Source organism: Odontesthes bonariensis, chromosome 2 (assembly GCF_027942865.1).
Source record: "Odontesthes bonariensis isolate fOdoBon6 chromosome 2, fOdoBon6.hap1, whole genome shotgun sequence".
Lineage (NCBI taxonomy): Eukaryota > Metazoa > Chordata > Actinopteri > Atheriniformes > Atherinopsidae > Odontesthes > Odontesthes bonariensis.
In genome coordinates, this window is record NC_134507.1 from 454507 (window position 1) to 480049 (window position 25543).

General features: G+C 48.0%; 1 protein-coding gene across 1 annotated transcript; it reads right to left on the reverse strand.

The window, feature by feature from the left end:
• Nucleotides 1-8125: 8125 nt before the first annotated feature.
• Nucleotides 8126-25053, reverse strand: znf318 (zinc finger protein 318). Its single transcript, XM_075473479.1, has 11 exons — nucleotides 24567-25053; nucleotides 23612-23709; nucleotides 22033-22510; nucleotides 20733-21951; nucleotides 18695-18789; nucleotides 18468-18567; nucleotides 16831-17141; nucleotides 14257-14433; nucleotides 14067-14160; nucleotides 12625-12743; nucleotides 8126-11618 (listed from the first exon to the last, which is right to left on the reverse strand). Exons 1-11 carry the CDS (start codon nucleotides 24822-24824, stop codon nucleotides 8538-8540), a joined length of 6030 nt encoding a protein of 2009 aa, XP_075329594.1. The 5' UTR covers nucleotides 24825-25053; the 3' UTR covers nucleotides 8126-8537.
• Between the last annotated feature and the right edge of the window lie 490 nt (nucleotides 25054-25543).

Genomic DNA, 25543 nt, shown 5'->3' on the forward strand with positions numbered 1-25543 from the left:
CTTTAAATCCCTTTTCTTCTGTTTCTGAGGCTTTAAATCCCTTTTCTTCTGTTTCTGAGGCTTTAAATCCCTTTTCTTCTGTTTCTGAGGCTTTAAATCCCTTTTCTTCTGTTTCTGAGGCTTTAAATCCCTTTTCTTCTGTTTCTGAGGCTTTAAACCCCTTTTCTTCTGTTTCTGAGGCTTTAAACCCCTTTTCTTCTGTTTCTGAGGCTTTAAACCCCTTTTCTTCTGTTTCTGAGGCTTTAAATCCCTTTTCTTCTGTTTCTGAGGCTTTAAATCCCTTTTCTTCTGTTTCTGAGGCTTTAAATCCCTTTTCTTCTGTTTCTGAGGCTTTAAATCCCTTTTCTTCTGTTTCTGAGGCTTTAAACCCCTTTTCTTCTGTTTCTGAGGCTTTAAATCCCTTTTCTTCTGTTTCTGAGGCTTTAAACCCCTTTTCTTCTGTTTCTGAGGCTTTAAACCCCTTTTCTTCTGTTTCTGAGGCTTTAAATCCCTTTTCTTCTGTTTCTGAGGCTTTAAATCCTTTTCTTCTGTTTCTGAGGCTTTAAACCCCTTTTCTTCTGTTTCTGAGGCTTTAAATCCCTTTTCTTCTGTTTCTGAGGCTTTAAATCCCTTTTCTTCTGTTTCTGAGGCTTTAAATCCCTTTTCTTCTGTTTCTGAGGCTTTAAATCCCTTTTCTTCTGTTTCTGAGCCTTTAAATCCCTTTTCTTCTGTTTCTGAGGCTTTAAACCCCTTTTCTTCTGTTTCTGAGGCTTTAAATCCCTTTTCTTCAGGTGTTTCTGAGGCTTTAAACCCCTTTTCTTCAGGTGTTTCTGAGGCTTTAAACCCCTTTTCTTCTGTTTCTGAGGCTTTAAATCCCTTTTCTTCTGTTTCTGAGGCTTTAAACCCCTTTTCTTCTGTTTCTGAGGCTTTAAATCCCTTTTCTTCTGTTTCTGAGGCTTTAAATCCCTTTTCTTCTGTTTCTGAGGCTTTAAACCCCTTTTCTTCTGTTTCTGAGGCTTTAAACCCCTTTTCTTCTGTTTCTGAGGCTTTAAATCCCTTTTCTTCTGTTTCTGAGGCTTTAAATCCCTTTTCTTCTGTTTCTGAGGCTTTAAATCCCTTTTCTTCTGTTTCTGAGGCTTTAAATCCCTTTTCTTCTGTTTCTGAGGCTTTAAATCCCTTTTCTTCAGGTGTTTCTGAGGCTTTAAATCCCTTTTCTTCTGTTTCTGAGGCTTTAAATCCCTTTTCTTCTGTTTCTGAGGCTTTAAATCCTTTTCTTCAGGTGTTTCTGAGGCTTTAAATCCCTTTTCTTCAGGTGTTTCTGAGGCTTTAAACCCCTTTTCTTCTGTTTCTGAGGCTTTAAATCCCTTTTCTTCTGTTTCTGAGGCTTTAAATCCCTTTTCTTCTGTTTCTGAGGCTTTAAATCCCTTTTCTTCTGTTTCTGAGGCTTTAAATCCCTTTTCTTCAGGTGTTTCTGAGGCTTTAAACCCCTTTTCTTCAGGTGTTTCTGAGGCTTTAAACCCCTTTTCTTCTGTTTCTGAGGCTTTAAATCCCTTTTCTTCTGTTTCTGAGGCTTTAAACCCCTTTTCTTCTGTTTCTGAGGCTTTAAACCCCTTTTCTTCTGTTTCTGAGGCTTTAAATCCCTTTTCTTCTGTTTCTGAGGCTTTAAATCCCTTTTCTTCTGTTTCTGAGGCTTTAAATCCTTTTCTTCAGGTGTTTCTGAGGCTTTAAATCCCTTTTCTTCTGTTTCTGAGGCTTTAAATCCCTTTTCTTCTGTTTCTGAGGCTTTAAATCCCTTTTCTTCTGTTTCTGAGGCTTTAAATCCCTTTTCTTCTGTTTCTGAGGCTTTAAACCCCTTTTCTTCAGGTGTTTCTGAGGCTTTAAATCCCTTTTCTTCTGTTTCTGAGGCTTTAAATCCTTTTCTTCAGGTGTTTCTGAGGCTTTAAATCCCTTTTCTTCTGTTTCTGAGGCTTTAAATCCCTTTTCTTCTGTTTCTGAGGCTTTAAACCCCTTTTCTTCTGTTTCTGAGGCTTTAAATCCCTTTTCTTCTGTTTCTGAGGCTTTAAACCCCTTTTCTTCTGTTTCTGAGGCTTTAAATCCCTTTTCTTCTGTTTCTGAGGCTTTAAACCCCTTTTCTTCTGTTTCTGAGGCTTTAAATCCCTTTTCTTCTGTTTCTGAGCCTTTAAATCCCTTTTCTTCTGTTTCTGAGGCTTTAAATCCCTTTTCTTCTGTTTCTGAGCCTTTAAATCCCTTTTCTTCTGTTTCTGAGCCTTTAAATCCCTTTTCTTCTGTTTCTGAGGCTTTAAATCCCTTTTCTTCTGTTTCTGAGCCTTTAAATCCCTTTTCTTCTGTTTCTGAGCCTTTAAATCCCTTTTCTTCTGTTTCTGAGGCTTTAAACCCCTTTTCTTCTGTTTCTGAGGCTTTAAATCCCTTTTCTTCTGTTTCTGAGGCTTTAAACCCCTTTTCTTCTGTTTCTGAGGCTTTAAACCCCTTTTCTTCTGTTTCTGAGGCTTTAAACCCCTTTTCTTCTGTTTCTGAGGCTTTAAATCCCTTTTCTTCAGGTGTTTCTGAGGCTTTAAACCCCTTTTCTTCTGTTTCTGAGGCTTTAAATCCCTTTTCTTCAGGTGTTTCTGAGGCTTTAAACCCCTTTTCTTCTGTTTCTGAGGCTTTAAATCCCTTTTCTTCTGTTTCTGAGGCTTTAAACCCCTTTTCTTCTGTTTCTGAGGCTTTAAACCCCTTTTCTTCTGTTTCTGAGGCTTTAAACCCCTTTTCTTCTGTTTCTGAGGCTTTAAACCCCTTTTCTTCTGTTTCTGAGGCTTTAAATCCCTTTTCTTCTGTTTCTGAGGCTTTAAATCCCTTTTCTTCTGTTTCTGAGGCTTTAAATCCCTTTTCTTCTGTTTCTGAGCCTTTAAATCCCTTTTCTTCTGTTTCTGAGGCTTTAAATCCCTTTTCTTCTGTTTCTGAGGCTTTAAATCCCTTTTCTTCAGGTGTTTCTGAGGCTTTAAATCCCTTTTCTTCAGGTGTTTCTGAGGCTTTAAATCCCTTTTCTTCAGGTGTTTCTGAGGCTTTAAATCCCTTTTCTTCAGGTGTTTCTGAGGCTTTAAATCCCTTTTCTTCAGGTGTTTCTGAGGCTTTAAACCCCTTTTCTTCTGTTTCTGAGGCTTTAAACCCCTTTTCTTCTGTTTCTGAGGCTTTAAACCCCTTTTCTTCTGTTTCTGAGGCTTTAAATCCCTTTTCTTCTGTTTCTGAGGCTTTAAATCCCTTTTCTTCTGTTTCTGAGGCTTTAAATCCCTTTTCTTCTGTTTCTGAGGCTTTAAATCCCTTTTCTTCAGGTGTTTCTGAGGCTTTAAATCCCTTTTCTTCAGGTGTTTCTGAGGCTTTAAATCCCTTTTCTTCTGTTTCTGAGGCTTTAAACCCCTTTTCTTCTGTTTCTGAGGCTTTAAATCCCTTTTCTTCAGGTGTTTCTGAGGCTTTAAATCCCTTTTCTTCAGGTGTTTCTGAGGCTTTAAACCCCTTTTCTTCTGTTTCTGAGGCTTTAAACCCCTTTTCTTCTGTTTCTGAGGGTTTAAACCCCTTTTCTTCTGTTTCTGAGGGTTTAAACCCCTTTTCTTCTGTTTCTGAGGCTTTAAATCCCTTTTCTTCTGTTTCTGAGGCTTTAAATCCCTTTTCTTCTGTTTCTGAGGCTTTAAATCCCTTTTCTTCTGTTTCTGAGGCTTTAAATCCCTTTTCTTCTGTTTCTGAGGCTTTAAATCCCTTTTCTTCAGGAGTTTCTGAGGCTTTAAACCCCTTTTCTTCTGTTTCTGAGGCTTTAAACCCCTTTTCTTCTGTTTCTGAGGCTTTAAACCCCTTTTCTTCTGTTTCTGAGGCTTTAAATCCCTTTTCTTCTGTTTCTGAGGCTTTAAATCCCTTTTCTTCTGTTTCTGAGGCTTTAAATCCCTTTTCTTCTGTTTCTGAGGCTTTAAACCCCTTTTCTTCTGTTTCTGAGGCTTTAAACCCCTTTTCTTCTGTTTCTGAGGCTTTAAATCCCTTTTCTTCTGTTTCTGAGGCTTTAAATCCCTTTTCTTCAGGTGTTTCTGAGGCTTTAAATCCCTTTTCTTCTGTTTCTGAGGCTTTAAATCCCTTTTCTTCTGTTTCTGAGGCTTTAAATCCCTTTTCTTCTGTTTCTGAGGCTTTAAACCCCTTTTCTTCTGTTTCTGAGGCTTTAAATCCCTTTTCTTCTGTTTCTGAGGCTTTAAATCCCTTTTCTTCAGGTGTTTCTGAGGCTTTAAATCCCTTTTCTTCTGTTTCTGAGGCTTTAAATCCCTTTTCTTCTGTTTCTGAGGCTTTAAACCCCTTTTCTTCTGTTTCTGAGGCTTTAAACCCCTTTTCTTCTGTTTCTGAGGCTTTAAATCCCTTTTCTTCTGTTTCTGAGGCTTTAAATCCCTTTTCTTCAGGTGTTTCTGAGCCTTTAAATCCCTTTTCTTCTGTTTCTGAGGCTTTAAACCCCTTTTCTTCTGTTTCTGAGGCTTTAAATCCCTTTTCTTCTGTTTCTGAGGCTTTAAATCCCTTTTCTTCTGTTTCTGAGGCTTTAAATCCCTTTTCTTCAGGTGTTTCTGAGCCTTTAAACCCCTTTTCTTCTGTTTCTGAGGCTTTAAATCCCTTTTCTTCTGTTTCTGAGGCTTTAAATCCCTTTTCTTCAGGTGTTTCTGAGGCTTTAAATCCCTTTTCTTCAGGAGTTTCTGAGGCTTTAAACCCCTTTTCTTCTGTTTCTGAGGCTTTAAATCCCTTTTCTTCTGTTTCTGAGGCTTTAAACCCCTTTTCTTCTGTTTCTGAGGCTTTAAATCCCTTTTCTTCTGTTTCTGAGGCTTTAAACCCCTTTTCTTCTGTTTCTGAGGCTTTAAACCCCTTTTCTTCTGTTTCTGAGGCTTTAAACCCCTTTTCTTCTGTTTCTGAGGCTTTAAATCCCTTTTCTTCTGTTTCTGAGGCTTTAAATCCCTTTTCTTCTGTTTCTGAGGCTTTAAACCCCTTTTCTTCTGTTTCTGAGGCTTTAAATCCCTTTTCTTCTGTTTCTGAGGCTTTAAACCCCTTTTCTTCAGGTGTTTCTGAGGCTTTAAACCTCGTCTCCTCTGGCTGCTTTCTGACACTTTGACTCCCGTTTCTTTAGTGGAACATTCTCTGTTTTCAGACAGTTTTCTGACTCCTGGAGGAGTTTATAATCCTCTCTGGGTTCCTGTCAGGCAGCAGCTGGAACAGCTGGTTAAAAAAAAGCTCTGCACATCTGTGCAGGTTTTGTGTTAAAATGAAAATTAAAGGCTGATTCCAACAGGTTTCCTTCTAACTGATCTGAGAAAAAGCAAAATATCACAACAATTTCACTGAAATATTTGGTCTGCTTTACAAAGTCAGAAGGTTCACCCGTTGAATAAAATAGTTTTGTGTTTTATTTATTTACCTTTTCTTAAATAATTGTAGTTCCTGTTTCTCTTTATTATTATTATTATTATTATTATTCCGCCAGTTTTCGGCACCTAGCTACTCCTGCATACTTTCAGATATTTCTACAATTTTGGTCTCAAAACGTTCAGCTCTTTCAGCAGATTCCTGCCATCATTTTTGGTGTTTTTAACTTTTACACTTTTTAAGATATTCAACTTTTATTCAAATTTTCTCGTCATTCAAATGAATGGAAACTGCTTCCAGCTCTTCTAAATCATCTTCCTCTTTCCAACCTAACTACTCCTGCATGCTTTCAGCTAGAGACACCATTCAAACTTTAAATGGGTCACAAGACATTCAGCTATCACCAATTGTTTCAGCTTTTTCAAATCTTCAGCCAATTTTGAAATATGACAGTTTCAAAAACATGAACATTTTGCTCCTTCTTGATTTTTATGAATGAGCACACAGTTGAGTGCGTGCTGATAAGTTTAAAATTTTTCAGTTTTTTTCAAACAAATTCCTCTAACTTTCATACAGTTTAACTTAGAGAAACAAATTATACCTTAAAATGTAGGAAACATTGTCCTCTTTCAGCCAATGTAACTACTAAAGAGCTCACATTTACAGAATTTCAGCTATGAGCCTTGAACCGAGATCAACCTCTCAAATTCTCTGACTAACTCCAATGTTAAGTTTGGTAGTTCACAAAAATCACAAAATTCCTGCAACCAACACCTCAGCAACAGTTTTTACTGCTAAAATTTAACTATTTTCAGCTTTTTTAGCCTGGTCAGCTCATAAGCATTCTCACTGCTGTTTCGCAGGAACAGCTTTCTAGTTCTGATTGAATTCCACGTGTTTTCGTTTTAGTCAGCGGACGTCTCTAACGAGGCTAAAGTCTGATCGGGTCTCTGAACCACGAGAACAAACCGCCACCAACTACCTCACAAAACCGCCACCAACTACCTCACAAAACCGCCACCAACTACCTCACAAAACCGCCGCCAACTACCTCACAAAACCGCCACCAACTACCTCACAAAACCGCCACCAACTACCTCACAGCAGGTCTGAGATGTAAAATGAGGTTTATTCACAAACTAAAAGAAGCTGACGAGACACGACATGAAATATGTCGACTTCAGAGTGTGTGAAATAAAAGAATCTTTTGACTTACCTGCGTTTTCCATATTGTTCCAGTTTCTTCTGAACTGAAGTTAAACCTCATGAACAGGGATGGGAACTGATAAGTTTTTTACGATTCCAATTCCATTTTGGATTCTGCTTAACGATTCGGTTCTTTGTCGGTTCCCTTATCGATTCTCATTTGGAGAAAAAGGACAACAAACCGGTCGATTAGCATCAACTTTGTTTAGTTTAGAAGTAACACGAGTCATGACCTCACAAACCCAACAACGGTGAGGCCCACATTGGTCTATCCTGGCCTGGGTAATTTAACTCTTCCTGCTCTGGTGAAAGGAGAAGCTGGAGGTAGAGGTGAACTGGGGGTAGTACCACCAGCCTCTGGCTCTGAGCCAGTCAGGCTCTGTCTCTCATGATTTCATCTAAATGTAATGCCTGAGAAGGCATTCATTTAACCTTAACCGTTACTAACAGCAGCTTTTACAATCAGGCAAATGGTGCTAACATGATGCATTGCAAACAGTGAAATCTAAGTAAAAAGAAATATCTCAGATCAAAGGGATATATGCTTATTTTTTGTCCGATAAGATAGTTCTTCTTAGTAAGCAGTTTTAATGTTAGACTGTTTCACTTGTCTGAAGTGTTTCTGTCCTTAATTATCTAAATAAGATTTTACAGCTTGTTCCTGAGATGTTAGGACCTGTTTTGAGTAAGTTCATGCTTGAAGCTGGAATATCAACAGTTTCTAAGCTGGTTTCAAGAAATATAAGGCCTTAGTGCATACCACTATGTCAAGATAATGGCTCTAGCATTTACTTAATTCAAGAATATTTTTCAATATATTGAGAAAATAGGCCACGTGTATTTAATTAGAATCAAGAAAAATGTACTTGTTATTAGTTAAAATACACTAATTCTAAGGTATTTGTGGGTTAATTGAGATTAGATATTTTTACTTGTTTTGAAAAATCTTGACGAGCCACATTTTCCTGTTTCATTAGCAGATAATTTTGCTATTTTTAAGCAAAATACACCTCATTTTTGTACTTTTTTTTTCTTGTTTTTGAAAGCTGGCTTTTTGCAGTGTAAGCAGTGTTAGTTAGTTAGTTAGTTACCTAGTTAGTTACCTGCAGTGTTAGCCGAGGACATGCTAATGCTGCTAACGTTGCTAACGTTGCTGGGTTCAGATTCACCAACGTTAGTCCGGAGCAGATCGAAAACGCGACATTCATTCATAGTTATTGCATGTTGGTAGTATTTCCTCCCTTTGGTGAAATATTCACTTTGCAAGTTGCCCTGTTGTCGTCTTTTTTAGGGATGTGTAACCAAACTTTCCAGCGTTTGTACCGCTTGGGCGCCATGTTTACTGTTGGCTGCTGGCTGCGCTGGACTCGCCACGCAGCGCTGCGCGGTGACGTCATTCCCGCCCACTGGAATCGATAAGGGAATCGTTTGCAAAATCGACAAACGATTCCAAGGAATTGAAACACTGGGAACCGGTTCTCAACAAGAACCGGTTTTCGGTTCCCATCCCTACTCATGAATCTGTTCTTCCGTCTTCACTTTATAATCAACACAGCAGATCTGCTAGATTTTCTACACCAACTTTTATTAAAACTCTACGGAAAGCAACAGTTCTTACATAAGGAGCACGCGGGAGGGGTGGGGGGGGGGTCACCTGATGGCCTGAGCCGCGAGTTTATTCAACAACATCAGAAACAGCCGGCCGTCGTTTCAAAGAGAGAACCGAGTCATGAAAAGAAAACTACAAACAGTGAGCAGGAGAAACTGAAGAGTTGGATCTGAGAGACGGACTCCTTTAAAGGAGCCGATCGGATGGACCAGTCCACGGTTTGGTGCCTCTGGGAGACACTGAGATCTCGCTTTAATGTCCTTCAACGTCAGGCTAAAATACAACAAAGTGGTCTAAAGACTGAAGCTCCAAACATCCAGAATGTTCAGAACATAAAACCCGATCCTGGACCCCCAACACGCAGCCCCTACTCAAAGTTAAAATCGTAGTCAAAGTCCAGGGAAGTCATGTCGGGGGGGAGGCCCAGAGTTTCCGGGGTGATCTCCATAATGGAAGGATCCACCTCGGTGGCTGCGGCGGCCTCTGGCTGCGAGCCCGACTCTGGATCTGGATCTGAGGGGCCCAAACCTTTAAGCTCTGAGGAGTCGGGGTCCCCTGAGGCTGGCTCAGGTTCTGGCTCAGGTTCTGGCTCAGGTTCTGGTTCAGGTTCTGGTTCAGACTGGCTCTGCTTCTGCTGCCGCCGGGTCAGGCATCTGGTCTGAGAGCGAGTTTGTCGGGTCGGACCGGAGGCAGCGGGAGTCCTCTTCGCTGGTGCCGTCTTGCCTCTGGTTCTGGGACCCGGTCGGGTTTTGGACTGCAGCTCCAGGACGATCTCAGGATGGTACGTGTCCTCCTGGTCCGACTGTGGTGGAGGGGCCGGTTGGGGCAGGAGTCCGTGAGTTGGTTCCTGCTTCGCGGAATCGGTTTCTGGATCAGATTTTGGAGGAGAGGGCGGGTTTTGGGACACACTCTGAACAGACTGAGGTGGTGTCAATTTTGGTTTTGGTTGGGTTGTTGGTGAAGATGTTTCTGGTGGAACCACCTCAGCCGGTGGACCCACCTCAGCCGTTGGACCCACCTCAGCCGTTGGACCCACCTCAGCCGTTGGACCCACCTCAGCTGGTGGACCCACCTCAGCCGTTGGACCCACCTCAGCCGTTGGACCCACCTCAGCCGTTGGACCCACCTCAGCCGTTGGACCCACCTCAGCCGTTGGACCTGTGGTGGACTGAAGGGACCAGACAGATGTGATCTGAATGTCTGATCCAATTCGGAGACTCGGAGGAGAGTCCTTTGAGAGCGGTTGGGGGGATGTTTGGACCTTCGTTGGAGGTTGGCACTGGGTCAGAGGCTGAGGCTGAGGTTGTGCCTGTTTGGGGGGTTGGCTCTGAGTTTGAGTTTGGGTTTGGGTTTTGGGTTGGGCTGGAAGTGAACTGTTAGGGTTAGTGGTGCTACTACTCCTGTCACCTCTGGGGTTCGTTTCTGGTTTGGAGAAGGACAAGGGGCCCGTCTGGCTGCTGTAGAAGATGTCGAATAACTCCCGGGCTCCGGCTGCAGCCAGGTTCCTCTTCAGCTTCTCAGACTTCTGCGGTAGCTTCAAGAAGGGTGGAGGTTTGACAAACACCGTGCAAGTCTGCTCATCCTCTGGGACTCCGGGAGCTGCAACGTCAGAGACTATCTTTATCATTGCTGGTTGTGCAGGTGTAGCCATGGAAGAAGGAGGTGGTGCTGGTCCAGGTGTAGCCATGGAAGGAGGTGGTGCTGGTCCAGGTGTAGCCATGGAAGAAGGAGGTGGTGCTGGGCCAGGTGTAGCCATGGAAGGAGGTGGTGCTGGGCCAGGTGTAGCCATGGAAGGAGGTGGTGCTGGGATTGGTGTAATCATGGATGATGGGGGTGGTGCTGGTCCAGGTGTAGCCATGGATGATGGGGGTGGTGCTGGTCCAGGTGTAGCCCTGGATGATGGGGGTGGTGCTGGTCCAGGTGTAGCCCTGGATGATGGGGGTGGTGCTGGTCCAGGTGTAGCCCTGGATGATGGGGGTGGTGCTGGTCCAGGTGTAGCCCTGGATGATGGGAGTGGTGCAGTGGCAGCCAGGGCGGATGCAGGTTTGGCCTCCATTGGAGCAGATTTAGCTCCTGGTGGTGCTGGCTTTGGCCCCACAGGTAAGGGGTCAGAAACTGGAGGAGCACAGTTAATCTGAAACGATCCAGGTTCTGCCGGATCCGGCTCGGTTTCAGGTGCCGGTGCCGGTAGTGGTTCTGCTGGACTGGGTGGAGAAAGGGCTGGAGATGAACTACCCTCACATGGTGCAGATCTAGACATTGATGGAGGGAGTTTGGGCCCAAATGGTTCCGGTTTCCCGGCCGGTCCGGGTTTGGCTTGCAGTGATGCCGTGTAAGCATTCTGGGGCCTAACAAGGGGGCCGGGGGAAGGGCCCAGTACAGCCGTGCTCTGGGGTCGAATGTTCAGGAAGGTGTTCAGAGGGGCGGGTTTTCCCGCCATGCTCGGTTTCCTGAGCTGGGCGGCGGGTGCGGGGAGGTTTGGCCGGATCCGTCCTCGATTGGCGGCCACCCAGGGAGGAGAAACGGTAGCGGGCTCACCGCCCAGCTTCTGAGCAATCTCCTTGGCGACCGCCATCGACTTGGCAAACGAGTCCTCCATGGAGGCGGACTGCTTCCTGGCAGCCATCTCGTCCTCCTTGATGAACTCTGCAGCGACCTTCTGCGCCTCCTTGGCCAGGACGTTCTCCTTCTTCTTCCACGTGAACTTCCCGAACGAGGCCGCCGTCGGCGCCGCAGCTGGTTTTCCGGCCTCCAGGCTCTGCTTGCGGAGCTTGGCCCTCATGGCCGGACTGGGTCCACAGAAGATTTTGGGCAGCTCGTAGGGTTTTGGTGGCGGTTCGGTCCTGCTGAGGTCCGGTTTCTCTCGACCTTCCTCGAGCGTTCTGAACGCCTCGGCCTTGGCTTTCCCTTCATCTCGCTCCCTGTCGTATCCAAATCGGACGTCGGAGTATCGGTCATGCTTGTATTTGTCCTCGTCTCTCTGGCTGTACTTCGGGCGGTCATCGCCTTCCTTGTGGCATCGGTACCGATACTCTTCCTCTTTGCTGCTGTTTCTGTACCGCCCGGCCCGATCCTCGTCCTCTCGGCTGTAGCGGTACTTGTCCTCCTTCTTGTTGTATTTAAACTTTTCACCCTCGTCCTTCTTGCTGTACGAAGGCCTCTCCTCCTCGAGGCTCTTTTTAAAGTCCTCTTCTTTCTTGCTCGGTTTCAGATTGTTCTCCTCCTCCTCCTTCTTGACTCTAAACTTCTCCTCCTGTGCAGCATCCCCTTCCTCCTTCTTGTCCTTGTCCCGTCTCTCCTTCTTGTGTTTGGCCTTCTCCTCCTTGTCTTTGCCGCCCTTCTCCTCGTCTTCGTGTTTGCGCTTCTTCCCGCTGGCCTCCAAAGCCAGGCCCGCCTGGCGGTCCAGGTTCCTCCTCTGCTCGTACAGCGGGTTCTCGTACATTTGTTTCTGGGGAGGAAGGCATCAAAGGGAGAAACAATGAAGAAGAAAAGTCAGCATCTACTTTGACCTGCTATGCTAACATTTCATTATAGCCTCGTTCCCACTATGTAGTTCGGTACGGATCGGTTCAGTCCGGTAAGGGTCGGTTCAGAACGCTACGGGTCGGTTCAGTCCGGTACGGATTGGTTCAGAACGGTACGGGTCGGTTCAGTCCGGTAAGGGTCGGTTCAGAACGCTACGGGTCGGTTCAGTCCGGTATGGGCCGGTTCAGAACAGTACGGGTCGGTTCAGTCCGGTATGGGTCGGTTCAGAACAGTACGGGTCGGTTCAGTCCGGTAAGGGTCGGTTCAGAACGCTACGGGTCGGTTCAGTCCGGTAAGGGTCGGTTCAGAACGCTACGGGTCGGTTCAGTCCGGTAAGGGTCGGTTCAGAACGCTACGGGTCGGTTCAGTCCGGTATGGGCCGGTTCAGAACGCTACGGGTCGGTTCAGAACGCTACGGGTCGGTTCAGAACGCTACGGGTCGGTTCAGAACGGTACGGGTCGGTTCAGTCCGGTAAGGGTCGGTTCATAACGGTACGCTTATTTCAGTGTTTCCACTACCACCAAAGCGTACCGGTCCCATAGAACCCGTTACGAATGTTCAGGAAGGTAAAACTTTTCCAGCTAATTGAGCAGAAATGTCAGAGAGTGGTTTCAACCGGACCGCGAGCCGGTGTGGCATTAAGCTGAAGAAGCTTCGGAGCGATTACCGGCGGATCGAAGACCACATCAGCAGGAGCGGCGCAGACCGAAAACACTGGAGGTGGTTCCAAGTTATGGATGTTATCTGTTATTTACTATTTACGCTTCGGGCTCCGCCCACCTCTGAGGGTCCCCTTTGTACAGTGGGAGCGCAAGCTGACCCCAAAGAGACCCGACCCGTACCTTTCCGACCCGTTCTGAACCGACCCGTACCGTACGTCTTCAGGTTCACCTGCTGGGGAACAGCTGAGTGTCCACCTGTTAAGTACCTTGTATTTCTCGTTGTGAGCGTGAGTGACGACGTGCTCTTCGGCGCAGATGGCGTCTCCGTAAAAGTCCTTACAGAGCAGGCAGAAAAACCCTCTGACGGGGACCAGGAACTCCGAACCTGCAGCCAAACACAGGTGGGAGGGTTTAAGCTTCAGGTGGGGACGAGATAAACTGCCAATCATGTTTACCTGAAGGTGGTCTCAGTTTCCAGAGCCTGTCAGGAACAGGAGAGAGTTAGAGAGAAAGGTCCGCTCAGGGCGTTTAGGAAAGATATGTGAGAGCAGAACCTGACGGAGCAGGGCTGTACCGGCCCAGCGGTGCCGGGTCATAATGAGACCGGCACACCTGGGAGGCTACAGTCCTGCTCCAGGTGTCAGACACATGAAACACCTATGAAATCACATCAGAGCGGTGGGCGGCAGCCTCCTCCTCCGACTCGCTTCGTTAGTTTTTCATTTCATTAAGCTCCACCTGGAAGCAGAAGGCTAGCAGAAGGCTAACAGAAGGCTGACAGAAGGCTAACAGAAGGCTAGCAGAAGGCTAACAGAAGGCCAACAGAAGGCCAACAGAAGGCCAACAGAAGGCTAACAGAAGGCTAGCAGAAGGCCAACAGAAGGCCAACAGAAGGCCAACAGAAGGCTGACAGAAGGCTGACAGAAGGCTAACAGAAGGCTAGCAGAAGGCTAACAGAAGGCTAACAGAAGGCTAACAGAAGGCCAACAGAAGGCTAACAGAAGGCTAACAGAAGGCTAACAGAAGGCTAACAGAAGGCTAACAGAAGGCCAACAGAAGGCTAACAGAAGGCTAGCAGAAGGCCAACAGAAGGCCAACAGAAGGCTAACAGAAGGCTAGCAGAAGGCCAACAGAAGGCCAACAGAAGGCTAACAGAAGGCCAACAGAAGGCTGACAGAAGGCTGACAGAAGGCTAACAGAAGGCTAGCAGAAGGCTAACAGAAGGCTAACAGAAGGCTAACAGAAGGCCAACAGAAGGCTAACAGAAGGCCAACAGAAGGCTAACAGAAGGCTAACAGAAGGCCAACAGAAGGCTAACAGAAGGCTAGCAGAAGGCCAACAGAAGGCCAACAGAAGGCTAACAGAAGGCCAACAGAAGGCCAACAGAAGGCCGACAGAAGGCTGACAGAAGGCCAACAGAAGGCTAACAGAAGGCCAACAGAAGGCTAACAGAAGGCTAACAGAAGGCCAACAGAAGGCTAACAGAAGGCTAACAGAAGGCTAGCAGAAGGCCAACAGAAGGCCAACAGAAGGCTAACAGAAGGCTAACAGAAGGCCAACAGAAGGCCAACAGAAGGCCAACAGAAGGCTAACAGAAGGCTAACAGAAGGCTGACAGAAGACTGACAGAAGGCTGACAGAATTCACTGGCTCAGGCCCCACATCTGAAGGTGATGACATCACAGCAAAGTGCGGCGGCGGCGCGGTACCTTTGGCGGGTTTGGTCAGCTTCTCCTCGGGGAGCTGGCTCTTGGAGCCTTTGGTGGGGGCGGAGGCCCATGGTCGGTCGTACGGGTCCAGCGTCTGTGACGAGTGACAGAACACAACTCAGACTTCTCCAGGTCGGAAAGTTTCGCTAAAAAACGGGAAATCTGACAGATGAGCAGAAGAAGAACCGACCTTCCGGTGACATTTGCTGTGCAAGTGCGTGAAGAAGTCGAACATGGAACCGGAGGTGACGTTGCAGTGTTTGCACCAGTGGTTTCCGGCGTCGTAGTATTCAAACGGGTCGGGCGGCAGCGCCGGAGTCGCGGTGGCAGCGGCCGGCGGCGTCAAGGAGGGCGCCGCCGAGGTGGGCTGAAGAAAACAAAGATGGAGGAGAGTAAACTCAGGGCGACAGCGGGCGCTCTCACACAGAAACACTTTCCCACAAACAGCTCCACAAAATATGGAAATGAAGAAGCGTCTTACCGTCGCTGAGCTCCAGCTGTGTGTCCCGCCGCGCTTTTCTTCAACGCGAACAGCGAACGCGTTCTAACGCTCGAACGCAAAACTTCACATAAACCGGCGGGAAACGTTCCTTCTGTTCAGAGGTGAATCTCCTCTGAGCTGCTTCTAAGTTTTACTTTAAAGACGAGGCGAGTTATCGGTAGGGATGGGAATCAAGAACCGGTTCCCATTGTTTCAATTCCTTGGAATCGTTTGGCGATTTTGCAAACGATTCCCTTATCGATTCCAGCGGGCGGGAATGACGTCACCACGCAGCGTTGCGTGGCGAGTCCAGCGCAGCCAGCAGCCAACAGTAAACATGGCGCCCAAGCGGTACAAACGCTGGAAAGTTTGGTTCCACATCCCTAAAAAAGACGACAACAGGGCAACTTGCAAAGTGAATATTTCACCAAAGGGAGGAAATACTACCAACATGCAATAACTATGAATGAATGTCGCGTTTTCGATCCGCTCCGGACTAACGTTGGTGAATCTGAACCCAGCAACGTTAGCAACGTTAGCATGTCCTCGGCTAACACTGCAGGTAACTAACTAACTAACAAACACTGCCTATCATGTTAGCACCATTTGCCTCATTGTAAAAGCTGCTGTTAGTAACGGTTAAGGTTAAATGAATGCCTTCTCAGGCATTACATTTAGATGAAATCATGAGAGACAGAGCCTGACTGGCTCAGAGCCAGAGGCTGGTGGTACTACCCCCAGTTCACCTCTACCTCCAGCTTCTCCTTTCACCAGAGCAGGAAGAGTTAAATTACCCAGGCCAGGATAGACCAATGTGGACCTCACCGTTGTTGGGTTTGTGAGGTCATGACTCGTGTTACTTCTAAACTAAACAAAGTTGATGCCAATCGACCGGTTTGTTGTCCTTTTTCTCCAAATGAGAATCGATAAGGGAACCGACAAAGAACCGAATCGTTAAGCAGAATCGAAAATGGAATTGGAATCGTAAAAATCTTATCAATTCCCATCCCTGGTTATCGGTGTTAGCATCATGAAACTGCGTCTGATTACAGCTGCAGCTCACGGTGCACGATGTGGCGCCCGTGGCCACGAAGCAGCGCCGTCTGTTCACGTGTCGGCCGATCAGAAATCTAAAGAAGCTGAATTACGTTCGAGTTGATGCTTCGAAGGAAAAATGCTCCGACTGGCGTTCAATGTGCTGAAAACCCAACAGAACCTCCAGCCCAGTTCCGGCCCAGCAGGGACCCCCTCTGTCCAACTAAACTCCCACTGATAACCTGACTCAGAGTTTCATTTAGTTTCCCGGTAAAAACACAGAAAAACACTTTTTACTGATTACTGTTAGAATACTTTCTTTCTAGCTGTTCGTTGGGGGGGGTCCTTGGCCCGGACCAGAACTGGGCTTTACAGACAGAACCAGGAGGCTGATTGAATGAGTGAACCTGATAATTACCCAAATGATCATAAGCTGCTGCTCAGTAAGCCTGAACCATGGTAAAGGTAATTAAAGGTAACTAAAGGCCCAATTAGAAGTAACTAAAGGTAATTCAAGTTAAGTAAAAGTAATTAACGGTAACAAAGCCCTAATTAAAGGTAACAAAGCCCTAGCTAAAGGTAACCAAGCCCAAACTAAAGGTAACAAAGCCCTAACTAAAGGTAACAAAGCCCTAATTAAACGTAATTAAAGGTAACAAAGCCCTAATTAAAGGTAACAAAGCCCTTACTAAAGGTAACAAAGCCCTAACTAAAGGTAACAAAGCCCTAACTAAAGGTAACAAAGCCCTAATTAAATGTAATTAACGGTAACAAAGCCATAATTAAAGGTAACAAAGCCCTAGCTAAAGGTAACAAAGCCCTAGCTAAAGGTAACCAAGCCCAAACTAAAGGTAACCAAGTCCTAATTAAAGGTAACAAAGCCCAAACTAAAGGTAACAAAGCCCTAACTAAAGGTAACAAAGCCCTAATTAAAGGTAACAAAGCCCTAACTAAAGGTAACAAAGCCCTAATTAAAGGTAACAAAGCCTTAGCTAAAGGTAACAAAGCCCTAATTAAAGGTAACAAAGCCCTAATTAAAGGTAACAAAGCCCTAACTAAAGGTAACAAAGCCCTAATTAACGTAACAAAGCCCTAATTAACGTAACAAAGCCCTAATTAAAGGTAATTAAAGGTAACAAAGCCCTAATTAAATGTAATTAAAGGTAACTAAAGGCTAAAGGCTGTGAAATCTTAATTAAAGGTAACAAAGCCCTAGCTACACCCTGTGACAGCAGCTCCCATTGTTACCTTTACTGAGGAGCAGCTGGCGGCCTCCTCGCCCTCGGGACGCCTCTCCGGCTGCAGTTTCTTCTTCTGTGCCGGCGGTTCTTCCTCCTGGACCTCGGGCTGCTTGCTGGTCTTGCGGGGCCGGTCCGACGGGTTCAGGCCGAGGATCAGAGCCACCTTCTCGATCTCGTTGCGTTTCTTCTCGGCAGCCTCGTGCTCCTTGCGGAGGCTGGAGATCTGAGTCATGACCACCTCCTGCAGCCGGCTGATCTCCTGCAGCAGGGGGTCTTTGTGGCCGTCCTTCTCCCGGCGCTTCTTCCTCAGGAGCTCACCTGGAAACATGGCGGACACATCCTCAGAGACAAACCAGTGTGGAATTAATATGCCTTAAACCTTTGGAAGATACAAGCATTCCTGTGGGGGATGTTTTTCTGGGAAAGGACCAGATGTGGAAGTCTACACAAAGGAAAGGGACTGAAATCATCTCATTTATAACCACCTTCGGCCTGCAGAAAGCTTCTGGGAGTGGATTTAGCAACAGACATTTGCCATAAACTTGAGGGATGCATTGACAACTTCAACTGAACAAACAAAGAACCCTTTTTGGAGAAATGGGAGACCAACCCATTCCCTACCTTATCTGGACCAATAAATCAAAGTTGACATTTTACCCTAAATATCACTGGAAATGACTTTACTTAGATTCACTTTCAGCCGAATCTTAAAACTGTGTTAAATGTGTTTGATATCTTTGTACAAGTTCTTTCAGGTTCTCAGCGAAGTCACGAGAGGCATTTAAAGACGATTTCCATGATGGGAGAATGGACCGAAACCAAAGTTTCAGTGCAATCTGTTGGTTTCCTTAGCTAGGAAATTGTTTTTGAATTGGCTCTATATGAATGAATTGGATTATTTTATGAATAATTATGATTACATCCATCCATCCATCCATTATCTATACCGCTGAATCCGTCGATCGGGTCGCGGGTGGGTTGGAGCCTATCCCAGCAGTCAATGGGCGAGAGGCGGGGTACACCCTGGACAGGCCGCCAGTCCATCGCAGGGCCACATAGAGACATACGAGACAAACAACCATGCACGCTCACACTCACTCCTAAGGACAATTTAGAGATGCCAATCAACCTAACATGCATGATTTTTTGGACAGTGGGAGGAAGCCGGAGTACCCGGAGAGAACCCACGCATACACAGGGAGAACATGCAAACTCCACACAGAAAGGCCCCAGCTGGGTGTTGAACCTGGAACCTTCTTGCTGTGAGGCAACGGTGCTAACCACCACACCACCGTGCAGCCCTAATTATGATTACAATTAATTGAATTCCAATTGGCTTGAATTGGACTTTATTATCTCAGTGCCTTGAGATGACATTTGTTGTATTTGGCGCATTCATAAAAATGAATTGAATGGTAACTAAAAAATGACGAAGATAATCTTGTTGAAAAGTGACTAACTCGCCTATGGAACCACACTGCCCCCTAGTGGTCTGTAGGGTTGAATAGTTAAATCCACACAGAGTCAGTAAACTGGACAGTTTATGCAGTAATGCAACTGTTAACCGATGTTCCCTTCTGAAAGAGAGTCTCAGACTGTGATAACTGAAGTTCTGTTGAGCCGGATCAGAACCCTGAAACTCACCCTGCTGCTTCCTGAGTCGCTCCAGCTCCTTAATGAGACACTCCTTCTTCGTCATCCTCGTCTCCCTCTCCTCCTTCAGCTTCTCTCGCTCCTCCAGAACCTGAACAGAACCACACAAAGACACAATCAGACGGCTACACCTCCAACCCGAGTGCGCAATGCATCGTGGGTAACGTAGTAGATAAAATGTGGGCCGGGACAACGACATGCTGAGCTCAGTTGCACACCTTTTGTTTCTGGCTCTCGTTGTTCTGCTCCTCAGAAACTCTTCTGTCTTGGCTGCTTCGCTTGTTTCCATCCTGTGCGCCGCTCCTCACAGGACCTGAAACACACATCGTTCATGTTAAAGGGTCAAAGGGCTAGGTTAGATCAGACAGGGTTAGGGTTAGATAACATAGGGTTAGGGTTAGATAAGATAGGGTTAGATAAGATAAGGTTAGTGTGAGGGTTAGATAAGATATGGTTAGGGTTAGATAAAAAGGGTTAGGGTTAGATAAGATAAGACAGGGTTAGGGTTAGATAACATAGTGTTAGAGTTAGATGAGATAGGGTTAGGGTTAGATAAGATAGTGTTAGGGTTAGATAAGATAGGGTTAGGGTTAGATAAGATAGTGTTAGAGTTAGATGAGATAGGGTTAGGGTTAGATAAGATAGGGTTAGGGTTAGATAAGATAGTGTTAGGGTTAGATAAGAAAGGGTTAGGGTTAGATGAGATAGGGTTAGGGTTAGATAAGATAGGGTTAGATAAGATAGGGTTAGGGTTAGATAACATAGTGTTAGAGTTAGATGAGATAGGGTTAGGGTTAGATGAGATAGGGTTAGGGTTAGATAAGATAGGGTTAGGGTTAGATAAGATAGGGTTAGATAAGACAGGGTTAGGGTTAGATAACATAGTGTTAGAGTTAGATGAGATAGGGTTAGGGTTAGATGAGATAGGGTTAGGGTTAGATGAGATAGTGTTAGAGTTAGATGAGACAGGGTTAGGGTTAGATAAGATAGTGTTAGGGTTAGATAATATAGGGTTAGGGTTAGATAAGATAGGGTTAGATAAGATAGGGTTAGGGTTAGATAAGATAGGGTTAGGGTTAGATAAAAAGACACAGGGGTCCCACAGGGGTCTCGAACCCCAAGTACTAGGAAACCCGAATACTCAAACCCTAAATTCTAAAACCCCCGAATACTCGAACCCGAAATTCTCGAATCCCCGAGTACTCGAACCCTAAAAACTTGAACCATTAATTCTCGAACCCCGAGTACTTGAACCCCAAGTACTCCAACCCCGAATACTCCAACCCTAAATTCTCGAACCCCAGAGTACTAAAAACCTAAATTCTTGAACCCAGGCGCATGATTTGCGCGTCCCCGGCACTTTGTCTGACGAGCAGATTTGTCCCCACCACTTTAAAAAAGTAGAGAAAGATGTAACAGACTACTCTGCTTTCCTAAAAACTATAATTTTATACCATGGCATTCTGCTAACCAAAGACTATTTGATCCGCTCTGCTTTCACTCTCCTTGTATGAATGCGCTTGCGATCAGCCCCCATTGCTGAATAGCAATCTGAATCCGCTCCGCTCCCACGCACTGCGCTCGCGGTCTGTTACAGTGTAACGAGCGATGAAAGACGTCGCTGGTGTTGCAGGTGAAGATTCGTCAGTGTTTATGATGCATATCAGGCGAGATAGACAATGAATGAAAACTTATTTCACAGAGGGGTTGCTGCTCGTTCACGCTTGCCCGTCGTTTGTAGGGGGCTGTTTGTAGCCAGGCTACGTCTCCTGATGCGCTCTTGCTTGGTCGAGGTTTGTCTGAGATTTGTTGGTGTGTCAAGGGCTGTGCAATAACCGAAATCGTGTCTTGTCCTAAAATGCGGATTTTGAAATACGAATAGGGCCTACTCTTAAGTTTGTCCCAACCCAGGATGTTTCCGACGGCCTAAGATGGCTTTTAACTTTTAATATGGAGACAATATCGCGTCAATACGCATCATCGAATACAATGCCTATTATTTATCATGAAACCTCAATTCGGAAGTAATGGGCCTAGCTTGTACCCTGCACTTTTCAAACCTTACTCAGGTTTATGGTAATTGTCCCGAGCACTTCTGAAATCAAACTGACGCCCATGCTTGAACCCCCGAATACTCGAACCCTTAATTCTCGCCTGCCGCAGCGCTGATGAGGCCCAAAACTTTAGAACTTTGGTTTCGCCTCCTTTTGTTTCGTCAGATAAAAAGGTGCACTGTCCCTTTAAGAGGCGGCTCACCTTTGACCCCGGCTGGGGCCGGCGTGTCGTAGGGCTGCTGGTAGGGCAGAGGGGGGGGCTGCTCGTTAACAGCGGCGTTGGGTGGTGGGGCCATGCCGGGAGGCGGGTACATGGGCGGCCACTGCTGGGTCATGTAGGGCAGGTAGTTCCCGTACTGGCTGTAGGGCGGGGGGGGGAAGCTGGGGGGCAGCATGCTGTGCACCTGCGGGGGGGGGAAGGTGGGGATGGGAAGGCCCGGGTGGGGCGAGATGGCGGTGGGCTCGAGTGGCCGAGGCGGCGGCTCGCTCCACTCGCTCTTCGCCTCCCGGTCCTTGTAGGCTTTGGGCGGCGCCGCGCTCTTCTGCTCGCTGTCGCTGCTCCAGCTGCCCCCCCGGTCCGGCCGTGGCTCCGGCCCTCGCCCCACCCCTGGCTCCGCCCCCCGGCCGCGGCTCCGACTCCTGCTGCTGCTCGAGCTGGAGTTGCTGTGGCTCCTCCCCCTGCGGCCGCGACTGCAGCGGCTGTCGTCTGAGCTGCCGGACGAGTACCGGCGGCGGCGCGTGGGCGTCTTCGGCGGCGGCCTGCTGCCCTGGAGTCTCTCTTTGGTCCTGGCGGCCATGTTGCTGATCTCGACCACGCCCAGGTCCAGCCCGATGGTCTTCAGCAGGTCCTGGATCTTCTCGTACTCCTCCAGCGCCTGGCGCTCGCTCTCCTCCAAAGGTTCCGTCCCTGGCGGGTAGGCGGGGTTCGACACCTTGATGGTGATGTTCTGGTCGGGGCTGATGGTGGCCCGGCTCGCGTACCGGCCGTCCGCCTTGCTGGCGGTGGGAGGGGCCTGCGGCTGGGTCGAGGGTCCCGGCGGGCAGCCGTACACCTGACTGACGACGGCCCTCTGCGGCGGGACGTCGCCGTACAGCGAGTCCTCCGTCACGTCTCCGTACAGGTTCAGGCTCTGCTGCCCCGGCTCCGGCGCCGGTTTGGGCTCCTCCGAGTCTCCGTACAGGAACTTCTCCTCGTCGTCGATGTCGTCCGCCATTTTCTTTGGAGCGGCGGTCGCGGAGCAGCCGAGCAGGTTGAGGATCTCTTTGATCTCGGCGTCCAGGCCGGCCCGCTGAGCCATCTGTGGGTCGGACCGCAGCTCCGCCAACATGGACGCCACGGCGTGCGGGTCGGTGCTTCTCACGGCCTGCAGAAGCTGGTCGGCCATCCGGGACATGTTGGACCGCGGCGGCGAGTCCGGGCCCTGCAGGTGGAAACAGAGAGAGGTCATAGGTCATAAACCGAGCTTGGGTTCATTAACGGTTCGGATCAGAAGGGTTCCTACCCTGAGTGACGGCGAGTCGTCGCTGTTCCTCTTCTTCAGGATGGACTTGGTCGGCAGCGCCAGCATCTCCTCCAGCTCCTTGCGGCGCCGGGCCATCTCCAGCTCCTTGAAGCCTTTGCGCACCTTCGGCTTGTTCTGGTCTTTGCCGGCGCTGCCGGAGCTCGAGCTGCTGCTGCTGCGGCGGCTGCGGCTGCGGCTGCGCTGCCGACTCTTACTGCGAGCGCGGCTCCGCCCACGACTCCTTCCTCGGCTCCTCCCCCTGGACCTGGACCTGGACTTAGATTTGGACCTGGACCTGACGGGGGGTCGGCTCTTGCTGCGCCCCCTGCTCTTGGCCCGGCTCCGGTCTGGGCTGGGGCTGTGGCCCCTGTTGCTCCGCCCCCGGCTCTTGCTCCGCCCCCGGCTTTTGGCCCGGCTCCGGTCTGGACTGCGGCTGCGAGGTCGGCTTCGCTCATATTCGGGCCGTGGGGGGTAGTCCCTGTTCAGAAACAGAAACGGAACAAGTTTAAAACTCTTTTGGGCTCAGAACCGGTTCGGTTCTTGTTCCAGCTTAAATCACCTGGTTCTGCACCATAAACACGGGCTCAGAGCGAGAACTGGATCCGAACAGGGAACATCTGGTCTGTAGGGATAGGAATTGATACGATTTTTACGATTCCAATTCCATTTTCGATTCTGCTTAACGATTCGGTTCTTTGTCGGTTCCCTTATCGATTCTCATTTGGAGAAAAAGGACAACAAACCGGTCGATCAGCATCAACTCTGTTTAGTTTAGAAGTAACACGAGTCATGACCTCACAAACCCAACAACGGTGAGGTCCACATTGGTCTATCCTGGCCTGGGTAATTTAACTCTTCCTGCTCTGGTGAAAGGAGAAGCTGGAGGTAGAGGTGAACTGGGGGTAGTACCACCAGCCTCTGGCTCTGAGCCAGTCAGGCTCTGTCTCTCATGATTTCATCTAAATGTAATGCCTGAGAAGGCATTCATTTAACCTTAACCGTTACTAACAGCAGCTTTTACAATGAGGCAAATGGTGCTAACATGATAGGCAGTGTTTGTTAGTTAGTTAACTGCAGTGTTAGCCGAGGACATGCTAACGTTGCTAACGTTGCTAACGTTGCTAACGTTGCTGGGTTCAGATTCACCAACGTTAGTCCGGAGCGGATCGAAAACGCGACATTCATTCATAGTTATTGCATGTTGGTAGTATTTCCTCCCTTTGGTGAAATATTCACTTTGCAAGTTGCCCTGTTGTCGTCTTTTTTAGGGATGTGTAACCAAACTTTCGAGCGTTTGTACCGCTTGGGCGCCATGTTTACTGTTGGCTGCTGGCTGCGCTGGACTCGCCACGCAACGTTGTGTGGTGACATCATTCGCGCCCACTGGAATCGATAAGGGAATCGTTTGCAAAATCGACAAACGAGTCCAAGGAATTGAAACACTGGGAACCGGTTCTCAACAAGAACCGGTTTTCGGTTCCCATCCCTAACGGTCGGTGGGCTCGTACCAAACCTGTGTTCACCTGTGGTTCTGATCCACTGAACTCCTCCTGTGGAGAAAAACATTGTCTCCGGTTACCTGTCGTGATGCCGCGGGGGGGCGGGTCCGGTCAGCTCGTTGCCCACGGTGATGACCAGGTTGTGGTCCAGAGGTGGAGCCCGCTGTGGCGGAGACCTCTGAAAGAAGGTTTAAAAACCTTTCAGCCCATTTATCGAGTAAAAAAAAACTGAAAGATTTCATTCAGCAGACTGTAAAACAGAACAAATGTTCAAATTAAATGTTTCTTTCTCAGATTAGTTAGAAGAAAACGTGTTGGAATCAGCCTTTAACTTGTAACCTCTGCCCAGATGTGACTTTAACAGTTTCACCAGCAGTTTTAATGTTTCCTTGTGGATTAAATGAGCAGATTCAATAACTCACATTAAACACGATGAGCGGGACTCATTCACAAACTGACGGTTTACTTCCTGAAAAGCAGAATATTTAATAAATCGGATTCTGCTGTTAACTGAGGTAAGATTCAAGTCAATTCAATTCATTTTTATTTATATAGCCCCAAATACAACAAATGTCATCTCAAGGCACTTAGATAATAAAGTCCAATTCAAGCCAATTGGAATTCAATTCATTGTAATCATAATTATTCATAAAATAATCCAATTCATTCATATTTGAGCCAATTCAAAAACAATTTCCTAGCTAAGGAAACCAACAGATGGCACTGAAACTTGCACTGAAAGTTTGTCTGCAGTGACACAGTTTAACAGTAAAACTGTCACAGAAGCTTTCTGTAACTTTGCTTCATTCATTCTCTCAGGAAACAGCGTTTAACGGTGGATGCTTCGTTAAATCGGTCGTTTTTTGAACGGAGTCTGGTGCGCAGGTGCTGCTAAACACACTGTAAACATGGAGAACTTGGAGACATTTATCAGAACTCCATCCCAAGGAAGATTAAATAAGAACAAACTCCGGTGCGTGTGGACAAATAACCGTTTTCATGCGTTTCGCCTCGTTCGGAGTCCGGTCCACTCACCTCTCTCGGCAGACCACCAGCCCAGTACTCCCCGCCGCGGTGGCTTCCTGCGCCGGGCGAAGTGTACCTCCTCCGCGGGGGGGAGTGGCGGTAAGAGTCCGGGTGCCCGTGTTCGCGGTAGTCGGGCTGGTAGGGAGGCCGGGGCCGGTTCCTCTCATCCCGGTAGGCCGGTGCCGGATGAGACCTCGGTGGCGGGGGACCTCGGCCTTCGAACGGCGGCGGGTAGTCTCCCCGCGGCGGAGGCCGACCACGGAACATCTCCTCCCGCAGGGACTGTCCAGCGTCCCGCGGCGGCGCTGCGGATGAGTCCGGTGGGTCCCAAAGCGAGAACAGAGAGCCGGAGCTGGTCGCTGTCTGTGTGGAGCCGCCGATTAATAATGTTCAGATAGAATAAAGTTCACTTCCAGCGGTGCTGCTGCATGCAATCAAACCTCTTTCTTCTTCTTTCTTCTTCTTTCTTCTTCTTCTTCGGCCACAAACAGTGCTGAGTGATATACAGCCCCCTGGAGTATACAGGCAGTACTGCAGCTCCGGACCCGCTCATACAGCAAACAGGAGCCACAGGAGCCACAGGGGTCCCACAGGGGGCCAACAGGAGCCATGAAGGGCCCCACAGGAGCCACAGGGGTCCCACAGGAGCCATGAAGGGCCCCACAGGAGCCATGGGGGGCCCACAGGGGTCCCACAGGGGGCCAACAGGAGCCATGAGGGTCCCACAGGGGTCCCACAGGGGGCCCACAGGAGCCACAGGGGGCCCACAGGAGCCATGAGGGTCCCACAGGGGTCCCACAGGGGGCCCACAGGAGCCACAGGGGGCCCACAGGAGCCATGAGGGTCCCACAGGGGGCCCACAGGAGCCATGGGGGCCCACAGGAGCCATGGGGGGCCCACAGGGGTCCCACAGGGGTCCCACAGGGGTCCCACAGGGGGCCAACAGGAGCCATGAGGGTCCCACAGGGGTCCGACAGGGGGCCCAC

Bases quoted from the DNA above. Each gene is read 5' to 3' on its own strand.
- znf318 (XM_075473479.1), bottom strand. From the start codon at position 24,824: ATGTTCCGTGGTCGGCCTCCGCCGCGGGGAGACTACCCGCCGCCGTTC. The intron at 23,710-24,566 runs GTGAGTGGACCG...ACCTTCTTTCAG, and splicing joins CTGGTGGTCTGCCGAGAGAG to AGGTCTCCGCCACAGCGGGC. The intron at 17,142-18,467 runs GTGAGTTTCAGG...CCATGTTTCCAG, and splicing joins GCGACTCAGGAAGCAGCAGG to GTGAGCTCCTGAGGAAGAAG.